Source organism: Aulostomus chinensis, chromosome 16 (assembly GCF_037954235.1).
Source record: "Aulostomus chinensis isolate RoL2024-O1b breed Wild chromosome 16, RoL_Achi_v1.0, whole genome shotgun sequence".
NCBI classification, from domain to species: Eukaryota; Metazoa; Chordata; class Actinopteri; order Syngnathiformes; family Aulostomidae; genus Aulostomus; species Aulostomus chinensis.
The window spans coordinates 3,847,159-3,862,900 of NC_141335.1; the positions used below are offsets into that span (position 1 = coordinate 3,847,159).

Below are 15,742 nucleotides of genomic sequence, written 5' to 3' on the forward strand. Positions count from 1 at the left end.
TCTCGTACTCCTCTCTCTAAAGCTTGTGTTCATGAGGAAATTATTCACATCACACAGGGGTGATTCTATTTTTATCGCGCCAGCGATGAAAGGGAGCCTCAACATATACATATTTTTCTGTTTATTTGGGTATTTAGGCACTGTTGGGAGAGGGGAGGAAAAAAAAAACAACACATTTTTTTTACGTTTATGTGTGAAACCACAGACATAAAAGCAGATTTCGCTCTTGTGACGTGATGTAAGAAGGTTCACGCCAGGCAATGAGGTGAAGTACAGACACATCTCACATGCCGTTTATCCCAGACGGTCTCAGAGAGGTTAACACGAGATCTCGAGCTCAGAGAAACTTGCAGTATTTCATCGTTATTAATATTTGAGGTCCAGAGCTTCCGCGGACAAGCTGGAGCGAGTTGGTTCAACTGAATGTGTCAGTTAGTCACGCTTGGTGCTGCTGGGAGTGAGAGACGAACCAGGAAGGGTTATAGTTTACTTTCAAATTGTTTGTGGATTAATTAGCATACAACTGGATTAAGAAGATTTGGATCGTACCATCTGATGCGTTGTAAGAGTTGGGAAATTAATATTTTGGACAGTTTTGTTGTTGGTGGCTGTGGGAGCCATGAGCTCCAAAGCTGAATATCCGTGGTTTGGCTTTTTCTGCATCCTGGCGAAAGAAGTGACGCAGAGGTGAAAAAATAGGTTTGTGACCTTAAGACACCTACTTGTGAGTCCTGAGTTATGCCCGGCGCAAAGTGTGTGTGTTTAGTTGTCATTTTGTCAACCAACGCCCATGTAACAAATGTACCTGGGGTCATCTAAGTATCCGCGGTGCGGCTAAGTCGGGGTGCATTGTTGAAATGCAATAAGCAATAAGTGTTTGCGCCATCGACCAAGAAAAAAAAAGAAACGGTCTAAAGTCAGCGGCGATGTCTCTTTCCTGCAATTCAAGGGGTGCGCTATTCAGGAAGTTTATCTACGAGACATCGTGGATTGACTTAATGGGCGATTAGCGTCTTTACTAACAAATTCTGGACTTCTGTTCCGTGTTTGCCACGTTGCCCCTGGCTAATGGACGGCTGGTTGCAGCTCTCTTGTAACTGCTGGGTTATGCAATTGTGTTTTCTTTTCTTTTCTTTTTCTTAATGATTTTTTTTTTTATCTCGTGTTCGGTCGTAGACATTTGGCGTCACGGCTCTTTCCTCAAGGTTTTCGGGTGTCAGCAAAATGCAGTCTTATTTTCGGGCTGTTGTTTCCGCCCCCTTAGCCTCGGCCTGGATGTGTTCGGTGTAACTGGCGGAACTGTTTGGCTGTGTCTGAAGTGTCCTTCTCAGACGCAGCAAAGCTGGGGCGTGGTCTTGTCTCAGGGGGAGACGACAAGAAGCTAATTCCTCTTTTCACTGGCTGGAATTAAGTGATTGAAGTGCTCCACATTCCCAAGTTCTCAGAGTTATTTTGGTGCCGTTGCCGCTCTGAAGGATGGCTGGATATTCATGAGCTCTCCTTTTAGTCATTAGGCCCCAAATCTTCCCCCAGTCCCACTGCCAATGAGGTCAGCAGCAAGAGGAGCTTCAGTTCTTCTGCCCAGACAGCAACTTAAGATTTACTTAGTAATTCTCTCAAGAGTCTCATAGAAAAATTAGATGCAGGGATTTAACCCAAGTCATGTCCTCAGGAAGCGTTCTTATTGAAAAAGGTTTTATTAAAGCCTCCGTGCTGCAAAGAATTCCTGAAAATAATCATTCCGCCCCAGCGCCGTCTCACAGGATTCATTAACAGAAATATCGATGCTCACACAGGCGAATTCAGCAGACAACTGTTCTCGCTGGGTGCACACACACGAGCAAAGTTTTTTGTTGTTGTTGTTTTGCTCAATAAAACCTGCCGCTGCAACAAATCTTGCCCCTTGTGATCGATTTGTGATCGAGTTTATCCTCTTTCCCATTAACGCACGGTCAAGAGTTCAAGCAGATGCTGCAAAATGTCCTGAAACTGTTGGTACCACAAGTGTGTGTGTGTGTATAACGTGTGTGTATATATATGTATATGTGTGTATATATATGTATGTGTGTGTGTGTGTGTGTGTGTGTATATATATGTATATATATGTATGTATATATATATATGTATATGTGTGTGTGTATATATATATGTATATGTGTATATGTGTGTGTATGTATATATATATATACACACACACATACATATATGTATACACATACATATATATACACACACACACATATATATACACATACGTGTGTGTGTGTATATATGTATCGTTTGAGACTTTTTAATATAATCAAAAACAGACTCTGAGGATTTTGCTTTTTTGGCAAAAGATTTTTGAATTTGATCATAAACCTGATATTTTGCTGCAGGTCATTTCTGCATCACGTCAGTGCCATTAGTTCATATTTGTTTTTTTCTCTGCCAGCGCCAGACTTCAGATGGACTGTGCCAACCGTTCCGATGGTTTTGATTCAGCTGTGGCTCATTGTCTTGATAAACTGATTAATAAGTCCATAAAATGGTGGAACGCTATTGTATACTTGGATGTTGTTATTGTTGTTATCTCAGTAGCGTTGTCTTCTGAGTATTCGTGATCAGTAGAAAATGTGGCTGTGCATGGGAAAATGCTGCCTGGGCCCAGTGTTCAAGTGTTCCAGTTAGTGAGCCCAGACACAGACATCATTAATGCTGTTCAGTGTTTTCTTCCTCTGATGTGCTGAATGTCGACTGTGAGAAAAATCCACCAGTGTGACGCTGGTGGAGGAGGAACAGCAGCTCTGTGAAAATGAGTCAAAGTGAATCAAGTCTGGCAGCCTGATGATAACTAACCCTAACAGGCCAGACTGAATCGGATCAATACACTTTATCTCTCCTTCTCCATGTCGGTCCCTGCTGGCTCCCTCCCAGTGAGCCCCGCTCCCTCCCAGTGTTCCCAGTAGAAGCCAGACTTCAGGCGGTGCTCCTGTCAGCCCTGCAGGGCGGCTGCATGAGGCTGGAACTGAGCCAGCCTGGTGAATCAGAGGTGATTATAGCACTGGTGTGTGTGTGTGTGTGTGTGTGTGTGTGAGCGAGCGCACAGCCTCTGCGACAGACTGGTGTTTTCTTACATAACAAAATTTACACCAAATCAGCTGCAGCGCTCACAAGCAGAGGGAAAGACCTCTAACGGGCTCAGGCTGTCCTGTCTCTCTGACTGGTCAGCAGATGACCAGGTACACTGTCCTCATCTGGCCTCCTACTCTTAAATTTGTGCTGCCTTTTTTTTTTTTTTTTAATGTTTTAATGTTTTATTTTTTGAGGGAAGTGGATGAGTGAATATCTCATTGGCTGCCACGCTTGTATGTTCTGTAATAACAGCCAAATCCAGTTGAATCAGGCTCTGTTCAGACAAACTCTGTTCAAACCAGATTTTTTTTGGCAGATTGATGATTTTTTGTTGTTGTTGTTGTGTTATTTTACTGGCTGGGCAGCTAAAAAAAAAAAAAAAGGAAGAACACATGAAATCAGATTTTAGCAAAACTGATCCAAGCACATTTGAAAGAGGATTGTAATCTGAGTCGGATCAGTCTTCTACAGATGCGTCTCGGTCTGGTTGCTCTGGAAATTGGCCGACTTAACTTTGGGGTCTTGTTGATCGGTCGGCCGCGTCTGGACTCAACACATCTGGCCTTATCGCTTGTGAATAACATTGCGGACGGGGAAAAAATGTTATTTGAGAAACAGATCAGGTGTGAGTCATGATGTCTCTTGATGAAATTCAGGATTAAAGGGTCAGTTCACTCATTTCAGGAGTTTCATCGTGGGCTGGTGTATCAACAGACAAATGAGTGGTCGGCCCCAGAAACAGCTTCTGATCTGCTGAAGTTTGTATCACTCGCATCCAACTCGTCTTTTTTCATCCTCTAAATGTTGACGGCAGGTACGCGCGGTGCGGTTATTTTAGTCATTCGGTATGAACGTCACCAGGGTTTTGTCAGGGTCCATTTCTCTAATAATCCTACAGGCTCCATAAACCCTTAACTGCCCCGCAATATTTTTTTTTTCTTTTTCTGAATTGTACACTTCTCTCTCCCTCTAATGAAGATTTCACTGACGTTGACTCGGTCTTTATGAGTTTTCGTTGGATACGATGGCTGTAATCATTCACGATGAGAAGTTTTCCCCCTTATTGCTTTCATGTGGTGTCATCCAGCTGACTGGGAACGTCTCCACATGGTTCACGAACGTCATCAGGACTTTGGTGTCCATTGAACTCCTCGCACATCTGGACACACCGAGATCTTAAATAGAAAGCCCTCTTTAGTGGTTTCGCTATCTAAGTATCTGTGGCAAACGTCTGTCAATCAAATGATTGTCAAAAGCTTTACGTTAACTTGTGAATTTTTAAAGATGCCCATGTTTTCTCTTCCCTCCTCTCATGTTTTGGCCATCTTACACTGTGTCCTCTTCCTCTGCTGCTTATTTACCGGCAGGTGAGAAAATGACGTGAGGACACAGTGAATCCGTGTAAATATTTTTCGGTGATGAGAACTTTGCAGTTCTTCATAAAAACCAAAAATTGAATCCGCAACTTAAAGCGTTATAGCTAACGACCGTTTTAACCAGCGTCAGCCTGAGGAACAGCTTCTCGTCTCCTGAAGTTCACGTTTGAAATGTCGGTTGCAGCTGTGGGCAGTTTAGAAAATGAAGATGCTTTCTCAGGTATGAGACAGGCCCACTCTGGTTTTGCTAAATGTTCCCTGCTTACAAGCGGTACCACTAAGGGCAGGAAATATCTAGAGGAGCATAAATCGCCTGAAGCAATCTGTTGGATCTGAACTCCAGACCCTGGACGAAATATGGATTTATATCACAAGGTGACGAAACCTATTGGTCCGCACAATTCGAGCCAGTGTGCGAGACATTTGTGGGGGAGGGGAGGACACCACCTCTCCCTAAAATAGATGAACGCATTGCTTTCATTCTCGCATTGACTCGGCCCTCTAAGATGCCGGCACAGCTATTTTGCAATATGCACAGTTCTGACTATTTACGGCATAATTAATTGATGCGGCAATGAAATCCACGATTAGCTCAGTGTTGTGTTTGACACAATGCAGCAGACACACTTCACTCACGATATAAATACAGAAATAGACCTTTACCAAATCAATTAATGAGAGTATATTTAAATAAAGGTGCAAAAACGTGTTAACACCCACTAAGGGTTTTTTTTTCCCCTGACGGCTCTCGATCAGCTTAGATGGGTGTGAAGTATGCATGGAGTACACACATTCTCACTGCATTGTTTTTGTGCGCACCCAGCATTTCTGCATCTGCCCCCAGGACGTCGGAGTTCAGAGTCAGTTGCACCAGTGTGACAAATCCTTTTTCACCATCACACACACTCCCATTTTCACTCCCCGGCAGCAGTGAAATGCTGCAGTTTGGAGCACAGCTTCAGCCGCAGTCGGTTGATGGACAAACAATGTCCTGGCTAAAGGATCAAGTTCAAACAGATTTATTTTAGCTGATACGATCCTTCAAAATCTGGCCAGGCATACAACTCCTTTTCACTACGGTCTTATCTTGTTCATCGGAAGCTCCATCATGGTCTTGCTAATCCCTCTTGCTTTGTTATGCTCATTTCAAATATGTCTTGAAGCGCTGTTTTGGCCCCGATTATCCCTGGTCTTAGTTTGTGCACAGCTCAGACTCTCGACACCACAAGACCAAGATAAACCTGTCATCCATAGAAAACCGAGATCAGAGGACGATGACTCCTCTTTGGTGTGGCATTAACCTCCCTCCTCCATTCATTCTTGGAGCTCAACACACACTGTCAGCCTGAAGTACACTGCTGCTGACCTGCTGCATTTAACAAGACTAATGTTGTTAGCTGAGGAGGTGCAGACCAACACACCGACTTTTACACAAACACACACACAGACGGTCTAATCCTGTGCAGACAGATCAGGCTAATCCCTCCTCACCTCCCTCTGCTCTGACCTGCCGTTTACCTCCCTCTTACTGCAGAACACAAACACACACATCACTTCAGAGGATATTACATTGACTTGGATCCATTTCCTGGAGACCCGGACCATTTCCCAAGTCTTCATCCTAAAGCAAAAAGCTAACGTTACATCATAATCCGTCACGTCACAGTTCTGACTAGGAGGAACAGTGCAGTGTGCTCCTCACTCAGACAGCCTCACTTCGGAGCTGGCTGCTGTGGTGGAAACCTGGTGCCTAATCTTTTTTGCACGTTAATTATTAAAATCATTAGAAGTCTTTATCATATATCTTAACATGCCGAAAAAAAATCGTCTCCTATTTGGTATTAAAGGCCCTGAAATTCTTTGATTCACTTTGATGCGGGCTGTTTGAATCCTGCAGAGAACTTCTCAGAGACATAACCACATTTCCTCTCCTTCAGGTCTATCCTGGGTACATGTCCAACCTCTGACCCATGACCTACAACCTCTGCTGTGGCGCAGCCTCACGTGTTTGTGTATGAAAGGAGGCCAAAGGTCGTCTGATCTGCAGCCACTTCAACATTCAGAGGTACCAGTCGAAGCAACAGGAGGATGGAGGAAATCCTTGTCAGTCAGGATTGCAGTCCTTGAAGACGCTGGAGGCTTTGGAATCCCCTTTAATTTTTCTTGTTGAAAAAGTTCGTGGGAACACAATTGAATCATTTCTGGGATTGTTAAACAAAGTGGATCCATGAGCACTAAACCTGTGGGATGTAAAACAGCGCGTCTATAATCATCTGAATGTACGATAAAAGGACATAAAGCTGTTTGAAGTGCCTCTCAGCTCAAAACTGGGATATAAGATTCCTTGACATTCTCGGACTACCAAAAAGAAACATCTGGGATAAAAATGGAGATTCTTTGGAAATTTCTGGGATATTTTTCTCACGTGGAATTTATTTGATGTTTAAGCAGAGTTGCTTTTTATCTGCTCGAGCTGCCTTCTGGTGTTTTTTTTTCCCGTCCTGTGTAGGATTTCCATCTTATTTTTATTTTCATCCCCTTGGCCAGCAGAAATGACTCCTGTGATACAAGAACGGACGACAGGAAGCTGATCCCTGCAGGAGCGAGGCAGAGAGAGACTGAAAGAAAGGAACTATAATGTCGTGGAAGAGGAACTACTTTGCATCAGGTGGTGGTGGAAGTGGCGTAGCGGGAGGTGGAGGCGGAGGAGGTGGAGTTGGTGGGATGCAGGCAATGTTGACGCCCCGTACCATGACATCCATCGCTCCCAGTAAAGGGCTGAGCAACGAGCCGGGACAGAACAGCTGCTTCCTGAACAGCGCCCTGCAGGTACACACACACACTGAAATAACCACACTAATGGGACAAAAATAATGTTTTGAGACATTAGGATAATTTGATTGCAGAAATTGCCTCAGTATTAATATGCTGACTGACCTTGACTCATTCATGACTCATCAGCTTTCTGAGCGGTGGGTGGGGTTGGGAGGGGGGTGGGGGTATTGCCAGCCTCCAAAATAAGAGCAGAGACAGTGTGAGATCAGTCATTATCACTGCTGACTCATTAACCCAGCTGGTTTTAAGCCTGCTGAAATGACAGACTGGGCCGGGGAGGAAACACTCATTACAGCGTTTCACTGAAGCTCACGACCACAAAAACTGAGCTCAGCGACTCCTGGACAACAACATGAAACACAGTCGGAGGTCGGAGGCCACAGCACATTCACAAGTGTAATAGCTAATGAACCCCAGAGCATCGTCTGTCGTCAGGAACGCACTTCAGTCCTTCAGATCCCAGTTCTTGATAAATGTGCTGCATTTGTGTAGCATTTTTCCAGACCACTGACTGTTCAGAAGGCTTAGCCATTTTCTCATTCTGACACACACCTTGCTGCGAGACGCCTGTAGCTACAGCAGTGAAATACCACACTTTTTTTTGCGGAGGAGCCTAATTTAACTTTTTGTAATTTTACTTTATTGTGCTGAGATTTCCATATTGGCTGGCGGCAAAGCAATTTTGTATTGTAATATTAAGCGTGGACAGTAAAATAGAACAGTAGACACTTCACCCGTAGCAGAAGGAAAAATTGATAGACGGAATGTTTGGACGCAAACCCCCATGAAAGCACAGAGCAAACACAAGGGGTGCAACAGATTGGTTTGTATTTTTGTGTCTGGGTCACAGTTTCAGTTCGGTTCGTCCATTAGGGAGAAGAAAATCATCCCAGGCAATCGACGGCAAAACACAGAGACACACTTTGGTGAAATGAATAAATAACACAAATAAATACAGTTTCTACTCTGCTTTGCTGCCGTGCGCGCCAGCCTTTGCACTGCTGCCCGGACTCTTCCCTGCACATTCTCAGCTTGGGCGGACCCGGCCTGCCAGCTGTGTGCGCACGCAGTGGATTCACACAACCTGATATAACTTTAAATTGCAGTTCACATGTGCCAAATAAATCTTGAATTGTGTACTAATCAAACCGTTCATTTTTGTCACAGTGAGGTTTTGCATCCCCCAGCATCGCACTGAGCTCTGTTGCATGAACGAGCCCCAGGCGCGCTTCCTCCCTGCCTTGTAAACAGCCTTGTATACCCTGATAATGGAGCGTTGTACAAGTCCATTCAAACAGCCAATCGTGTAACGCGTGCTGCTCCGTCGCATCATCAACACCATTGACTCAGCAACAGAAACACGGTGGACCAAGCACATGGATGCGAACTGATAGTTGTTGATGGAGACTGAAGATTGTTCAGCTCTCTAGTTTGGTACATAAACTTTATCAACCTCTTTTCTTGTGATCTTAACCTGAAAATTTAGATTATCAAAAGTAATAAGTTATCAGCGCTAATTAACGAAGCATTCTCTTGTGATAAATCGCTCAGCTACGTTGTCAGGACTCTGCATTGTTGCCACGTCCAGAATTTGAACATGCCATGTGCCTGTTTGTCTGCCTGTTGGTCTCCTCTGGAGCCTGTCAGATGTTTTAACGTCACACAGGATGTTTGTGTGAAGGTTGTACTTAAGGCTAAACTCGGGGAATAGTTAACAGATTACATCAAAGACAGCAAAATGATTGCTTGCAGTCAAGATGAGGGCCTGATGCCTACGTGTCGCTGGTAAATACGGGGAATCCAGCTGTCCACACGTGTACGGTGTGTGCACCACGATGCGTCTTATGGTCTGAACCCACCCTGAGCTCATTGTGTCATGAGCACACACACTTTCCTCATGACTCCTCTGCTCCAGCCAACCAAGACACTCTACCAAATGGATCTGCAGCTCCTCCCGTGCAGCCCTCTGTCCTTCCTCACTCGTCACTGTGGTGGAACATCAAGCGGAGGTGATCAAAAGGATTGTAAGCCAGCTGCCGGCTGAGCTGAGCAACAGGGAGGCGGCTCAACGTGGCAGCGGTCCGGGGGAGTTGTCAGGCCATCGGGAGGCTCAGCAGTTCCGACATGTGATAAAGACACAGTGAAGAGGAAGAACATCGCAGTAACAAGCAGCTGCTCATCCTCCTCATCCTCCCTGCTGGAACAACACGAGACAAAGGCTCCACCATACATACATGACATGACCCTCTATACCCCTACAACGCATGCCAGGGCCCCTCAGGGTTTTCTTAATGTTCCTCTCACACGTTTCAAGACTCCTTGAACTTTATTGAAAAGCAGTTGAAACTTTTAATCCTGTGTTTTTATTGGTTGCCCCCTGTATATTTTGTCTGTCACTTTATCTTTTTTTTTTTTTTTTTACTTATGTATCCGTTCCTCTTTTATTCTGTATTTACTGTGACGCACTTTGTTACTGGTGTCTACCAAAGGTGCCCCGTACGTGCACTCTGATGCTCATTCACAAGGTTCAGGTCTTCATAGCATTCAGATACTTCAGACGTTGCAGAGGAGTTCAGGTCAGTCTGACTGAAGACATGTTGCATGTCTGACATAGAAAACACCAACCAGCAAGCTGACCTGTCCTGTTTTATGAGCGGTTATCACCTCCTGCACTCTTTGTGTTGTCGTATGTTGAGGTAACTGATTGCGCGTACACACGTCACCCAGATCATGGTCCGTGATCCAGGGGTATGAGGTCTGTTGAAGGTGGAGGGAGCTTTCTCGTCAAAGAAAGTAATTTTTCCCAATACTTTATTTGGTTTTTTTGTGTTTTTTTTTTAATTTTATGATGGCATTATAGATGTGCACAAAAGTCATTTTTGGTTTCCTCTGTTTCTCACCGTGGTTGTGCCGTTTCCATCGAGGGAGGACAAGGGCCAGAATCTGAATGGGGTTCAGAGGGTTCAGGATCCTTGAATGTAGAACCAATAATCACGGTTGTTGCATTTTATTGCTAGAAAATTAAACCCAGCAGCCTCTCACCCCTCCTCACCTACCACCAGTACAAGTACAGTCTGTGGGAAAAACAGCAGTTGCATTACAGTGATTTTTACAGGAAACATGAACCCGATTAAACAGGAGCTCCGCAACAGCTCAGCAACTGATGCATTACCTCTGTAGTTCCTAGTAGATTTATTGTCATAGCAATGAGGTGAAAACAGTAGATTCCATATGAGAGTTAAAAAAATTAAACTATTGAGAAGTCAACATGCGTCACAGACGGCAGGTTACCTGACCGACCTGCTGCTTCCTCCTGCAGGAGCAAAGCAACATATTGGAGCTGGTGGGGGGGACAGGAAAGGGAAAACAAACACACCCAAAGTGCTGACACAGCTTCACTGAAGAGGCGGAACCAAAGATTTGTTGTTGCAGCACACTTTTTATCCTCTTGAAGTTGTTGTTTTTGTTTTTAAAGAAATTGACATCTTTTGAAATTAACATCTCGCATTTTTAATATTTCTACAAATCCAACCAATAATTTGAGTGGGATGTATTCCACCCTGATGAAAATGCTATTTTAATCATCTGTTGGTTGATCAGGGGAGCTGAGGATGCATTCAGCAACATCGATAAAGTATAGGTCACCTGTGTTTTGGCAGTGCAGAGTCAAACACAGGTGATACAGAATAGAAGGACTGTAGCTTCAGGTTCAGTGTTTGAGCGTATCAGGGGAAATGAATGCAGGTTTAACAGGGCACCATTCAGGTCAAAGTCAACTCAAATGTATTTTGAGTGGCATGAAGACATTAAAGATAAAAACAAAATATCAAGAACATAAGATTGGATTTCGAAGATGGAAACTAAACGCTCCGATCTATTACAGTGAAGGACGATTCCCTATCGCGCTGCGTTCACCCTCACATTGCTGTTGGGAAATAGGAGGCTCATAAAGTGGTTGTTTGAAGAATTTCAGCAGAAGAGCTCACAGGGTGAGGTCATTAAAACGAGGACAATAAAAGATGTAAAACCATCAAGGAAACATGATGGAAATATGAGTTTAATCACATGACTCATGGGCATGACTCACCAGGTCTATTTGCATTTCAACCAAACATCGACACCTTGGACAGGCAGCATTTTTAATGATTTTTTTTTAAACACTTTTTTTTTTTTTATGTGTAAATTAGAAAAAACAAACAATTTTTTTTAAGGATAGAAGCAGAAGGCAGACGCGCACAATGTGACGTTCCTTCTCTCTGACACGCGTCATCGTATTCTCTCGTTTCTGTCATGAGTGAGAGGCGTTCAGAGGAGTCCAGATGGCTTCCTGAAGCAGATGGATAGAGTGGTGACACGCAAACACACACTCTTTCATGTTGTCACAAACACACACACACACACACACACTTTACCTGTATTTTTCACAGTCTCCTGCATGTCCTCCAGTCAATCATGCACTCCCAAGCCAGTTGTGTTTGTGAGTCTGTGCTGGCAGGACATTGGCTGGTGTCTCTGCTGAAGTAACGGCATCGTGTTGAACTGAAGGAGGTGTAGCATCTGCAGTTTACTCATTCACTGATATTAATTCAGAGGCTTGGGTTTTGCGGCGCACGGTAAATAAGTTTCCTGCTTTCTTTGACTCCCTACTGACCTTATTTTCTTGATTTGGACAAATGCTTATTTGATTTTTAACTCCACCTCCGCATCATGGACAGAAAGGCTTTTGCACTGAAAGGGTTTTGGTTCTACTCAGATCATTTTTGGTGAACACAGGTTTATATTGTTAAAGATTGCATCTGGTTTTGGGATCCAATTTTTCCTGCTGTTTTTCTTGACTTAATGGTTTTGTGTGTTCTAGGCTTGATTATCAGGGAGTGGGGGAGAAGCTCAGAATATATTGAGGATACGTTCGGTATTTTTCAAATGCTAGAAGCTTGTCTGGACTGGGAAATGATTAAGTTTTTCTTTTTCACAGGATTTGAGCCGGATTCTTCCAAATAGTGTTTGTTATTTTGCTTGTTAACCCTCTTAGCCCCGCCTGCAAGCTGAATTGAAAAGCATGTTTTCTTCAAAAGAAAACACAAATTATGCATGACATTTATTAGAGCCAGAAACTGTAATAATCCCAAAATATTGTTTCGTTTTCAACTTTCCATCCGTCTTTGAATTTATCACAAGCAACGTACACCTTATCGTACCACAGGTACGATAACTAAATATGAGCTTAAAATTATGATATTTAATCAAAATCCCTCATCTCTTGGGGGGTAAAATTAGTTTTTGCAGTGAGACACGAGTGTCAGGGGGGTTTTGAGAGTTAACCATTCCTCTCTGTCTCTCAGGTCCTGTGGCACTTGGATATCTTCCGTCGTAGTTTCCGGCAGCTCACGACTCACAAGTGCATGGACGACTCGTGCATTTTCTGTGCTCTGAAGGTAAGAATCAGTCGGACTGACGTGTGGTAGAAGCTGGATCAGCTCCCTGTTCCTAACGCCTCTGTGTCTTTTTGTGTCCTCTTCAGAGTATCTTTGCTCAATTTCAGTACAGCAGTGAGAAGGTTTTACCGTCTGATGCTCTTCGAAGCGCACTTGCCAAGACCTTTCAGGACGAGCAGAGGTTTCAGCTTGGCATCATGGACGACGCTGCGGAGTGCTTTGTGAGGCAACACCGACAATATTACTGTCATCGCTTCTTGTACCACCAGAGAGAAACTATTCTTTATTCTATATCTGTTTTCTGGGTGACTGCAGGAAAACATCCTGATGAGGATTCACTTCCACATCGCAGACGAGACCAAAGAAGACATCTGCACAGCCAGGCACTGCATTCCTCACCAGAAGTTTGCCATGACGCTCTTCGAACAGGTACGACTCTGGCAGGCTGTGTGCAGGACTGTCTCATAACGTTTCATACCACTTCCTGTCAGCTGGAAGAAACTACAAGTTGCACAAATGAACTTGACATCGGCAGAGCTCCATCACTCCACCTTATCAAAGACCCTGCTGTAGTAGTCGTGACTCAACAGTAGGGGGCGGTCACTGTGCATAGTTATAACAAAATATGTAGAATTCAAGTACTTTACTCTGAAATTACAAGAACTGAACCTGAATCAATAAACAGCTGCTAAATACGTGTGTACATTTGTTTTCAGCTGACATTGTCGAATGTTTTCAATGTGAACAGAAGAAAGAAAGAACAGAAGCAGCTGTGATGTTTACACTGTGTGTGTGTGTGTGTGTGTGTGTGTGTGTGTGTGTGTGTGTGTGTTTGTCAGTGTGTATGTAGCAGCTGTGGGGCTTCGTCGGACCCTCTGCCCTTCATTCAGATGGTCCACTACATCTCTACAACATCACTGTGGTAAGTGTGTGTGTGTGTGTGTGTGTGTGTGAGAGAGAGAGTGAGAGAGCATGTGCAGCAAGTTAGCGCCATACACCCTTCCTCCCACCATCACCACACGCCTGTCGCTAGGTTACTCCCCAGAGTTGTCTTGGCAACCGGCTAATTGTTTTTATCATGGTATTTCTCAGGCACACACATTACTATTTCTTCACTGTTAGGATTTTCCACTTGTTCCTCCAGTTAGATGTTGGAGGGTTCACTGTTACTAAGTTTTTTTGATCTCACTCATCTGCTGAAGGTGAAGAGTTTCTCTTTTCATCTTAAAATGAGGTTTTTGACGGCCCGCACAACTGATGCTCACAGTCGGGTGCTGCCATCCCAAATGAGTGAGCAAGCTCCAGCCCGCTACGCTAACACAACTGGTTGCAGTTCAACAATGCCAGCATTTAATGTTTGTCTGAGCCACCTGTCTTTGCCCGTTGTCTCTGGTGTCCGTCCGTCTATATTAGGAGAGAAACTGAGTTCAGAATTAAGTTTTTAATGTGCATGGGGTTAAAACAATGCCTGGAATCCCATACCAAAATAAAATCATTACAAATGTGTGTACCTTAGTCCTCACTCTTAATAATGTGAGGCTTTAAGGAGTTTTAAAACCCTTTTCTCAGTAATCAAGCAGTGAAGATGTTGGAATCGACGCAGAAGGCGACACCTGGCATGTTTGGGGAGCTGCTGCGAAACGCCAGCATGGGGGACCTTCGCAACTGTCCTGTGAGAGCCTTTGATATCTGACATTCTGTCAAATCAGAAAAATTCATGAAAACATTTGATTGTCACAGCTTCGTGAATGTTTCCTGCTCTGTTTTGCCTTCTTTTTCAGAGTCAGTGTGGGCAGCAGCTGAGGATGGCTCGTGTCCTCCTCAATAGTCCAGAAATCATCACCATCGGTCTGGTTTGGGACTCGGACCACTCGGACCTGGCTGAGGACGTCATACACACCCTGGGAACCTGTCTGCGCCTGGGTGATGTAAGTAATGGATGTCGGACATGGTGGAGGACCTTTGTGTTGGACTCAGGCACCGCCTTTCACACTGAGCTCACCTAAATAAGATCACACTTCACCTGAGGTCCCCATTTTTAGTGTTTTAAATTAATATTCAACCAAGTTGTTGATATCATGATGTAATGTCGCTATTAACCACAACAAAACCCATGAATGAATCTTCGTGTCATCTGCATATAGCAGAAGAAAATCTGAATGTGGCAGCGGTTCTTTCATGAAATGTGTTGTCCGTGCAGTTGTTTTACAGGGTGACGGAGGAAAAGGCCCGTCAGTCGGAGCTTTACCTGGTTGGCATGGTGTGCTACTATGGGAAACACTACTCCACCTTCTTCTTCCAGACAAAAATCAGACGGTGGATGTACTTTGATGATGCACACGTTAAGGAGGTATATTCACGCATGCAATATGACCATGGTGTCCTTGTTGCGTTTGAAAAGTTATATTTTATGAAAATCTGAAACCTCTGACAACCATTACTGACCTGGTGGTGTCAAATGGAGGCTACCATGCTGAGCATTAACTCTAGGCTATTAAATGACTTGAGGAATGTCCGGAGCAGACTTTGTCCACATCATTTTGTCAATATATAGAGACATAAAAATATGCAGAAAAAATAATTCTCTTATTGTCAATAATCAGTTTTTTTCATTATAATTATTATTTTGTTGTGGAAAGGCTATTGAATTAATTAAAAATTGAAGGTATGAAAGGTTTTAAGGTTGCCAGACCTCAAGCCCAATTTTCCGGGGTTGTGTTGCATTGTGGGTAATCTGGGCGGCAGGTATTGACAAAGCAGAAGAAGGGCTGAAATAAAAATGATGGCGCTTTAGAGGGAAAAACAACAACAAAAGAGTTGCGGTAAAAGGAAATTATCTCATGTCATCTCTTTCTCTGCTGGTCCGTCCTCACACTTCTCATATCTCTCTCTCTCCTTCCTCTTTCCTGTATCTTGTTGCTCTGTCTCCTCTCTTTACCTCTTTTGTGCCTCTGTCTATTTTCTTAACTTTCCTCTCCTCAT

The 15,742-nt window shown here is 43.9% G+C and overlaps 1 protein-coding gene across 9 annotated transcripts in view; it reads left to right on the top strand.

Annotated features, from left to right (window-relative positions):
- Positions 1 to 15,742, top strand: part of usp54a (ubiquitin specific peptidase 54a) — a 44,721-nt gene that overhangs the window by 11,331 nt on the left and 17,648 nt on the right. For 4 of the 9 annotated variants that reach the window (XM_086181530.1, XM_086181526.1, XM_086181534.1 and 1 more), the window contains exons 2-9: positions 6,428 to 7,319; positions 12,668 to 12,760; positions 12,847 to 12,981; positions 13,076 to 13,189; positions 13,600 to 13,682; positions 14,330 to 14,432; positions 14,542 to 14,688; positions 14,961 to 15,110. In XM_086181530.1, coding sequence (XP_086037656.1) covers positions 7,128 to 7,319; positions 12,668 to 12,760; positions 12,847 to 12,981; positions 13,076 to 13,189; positions 13,600 to 13,682; positions 14,330 to 14,432; positions 14,542 to 14,688; positions 14,961 to 15,110 — 1,017 coding nt within the window. In that variant the 5' untranslated portion in view covers positions 6,428 to 7,127. Of the gene's footprint in view, positions 1 to 2,916; positions 3,032 to 6,427; positions 7,320 to 12,667; positions 12,761 to 12,846; positions 12,982 to 13,075; positions 13,190 to 13,599; positions 13,683 to 14,329; positions 14,433 to 14,541; positions 14,689 to 14,960; positions 15,111 to 15,742 lie in introns of all 9 variants that reach the window. The other 5 variants (XM_086181531.1, XM_086181532.1, XM_086181529.1 and 2 more) reach the window with 5 other exon arrangements.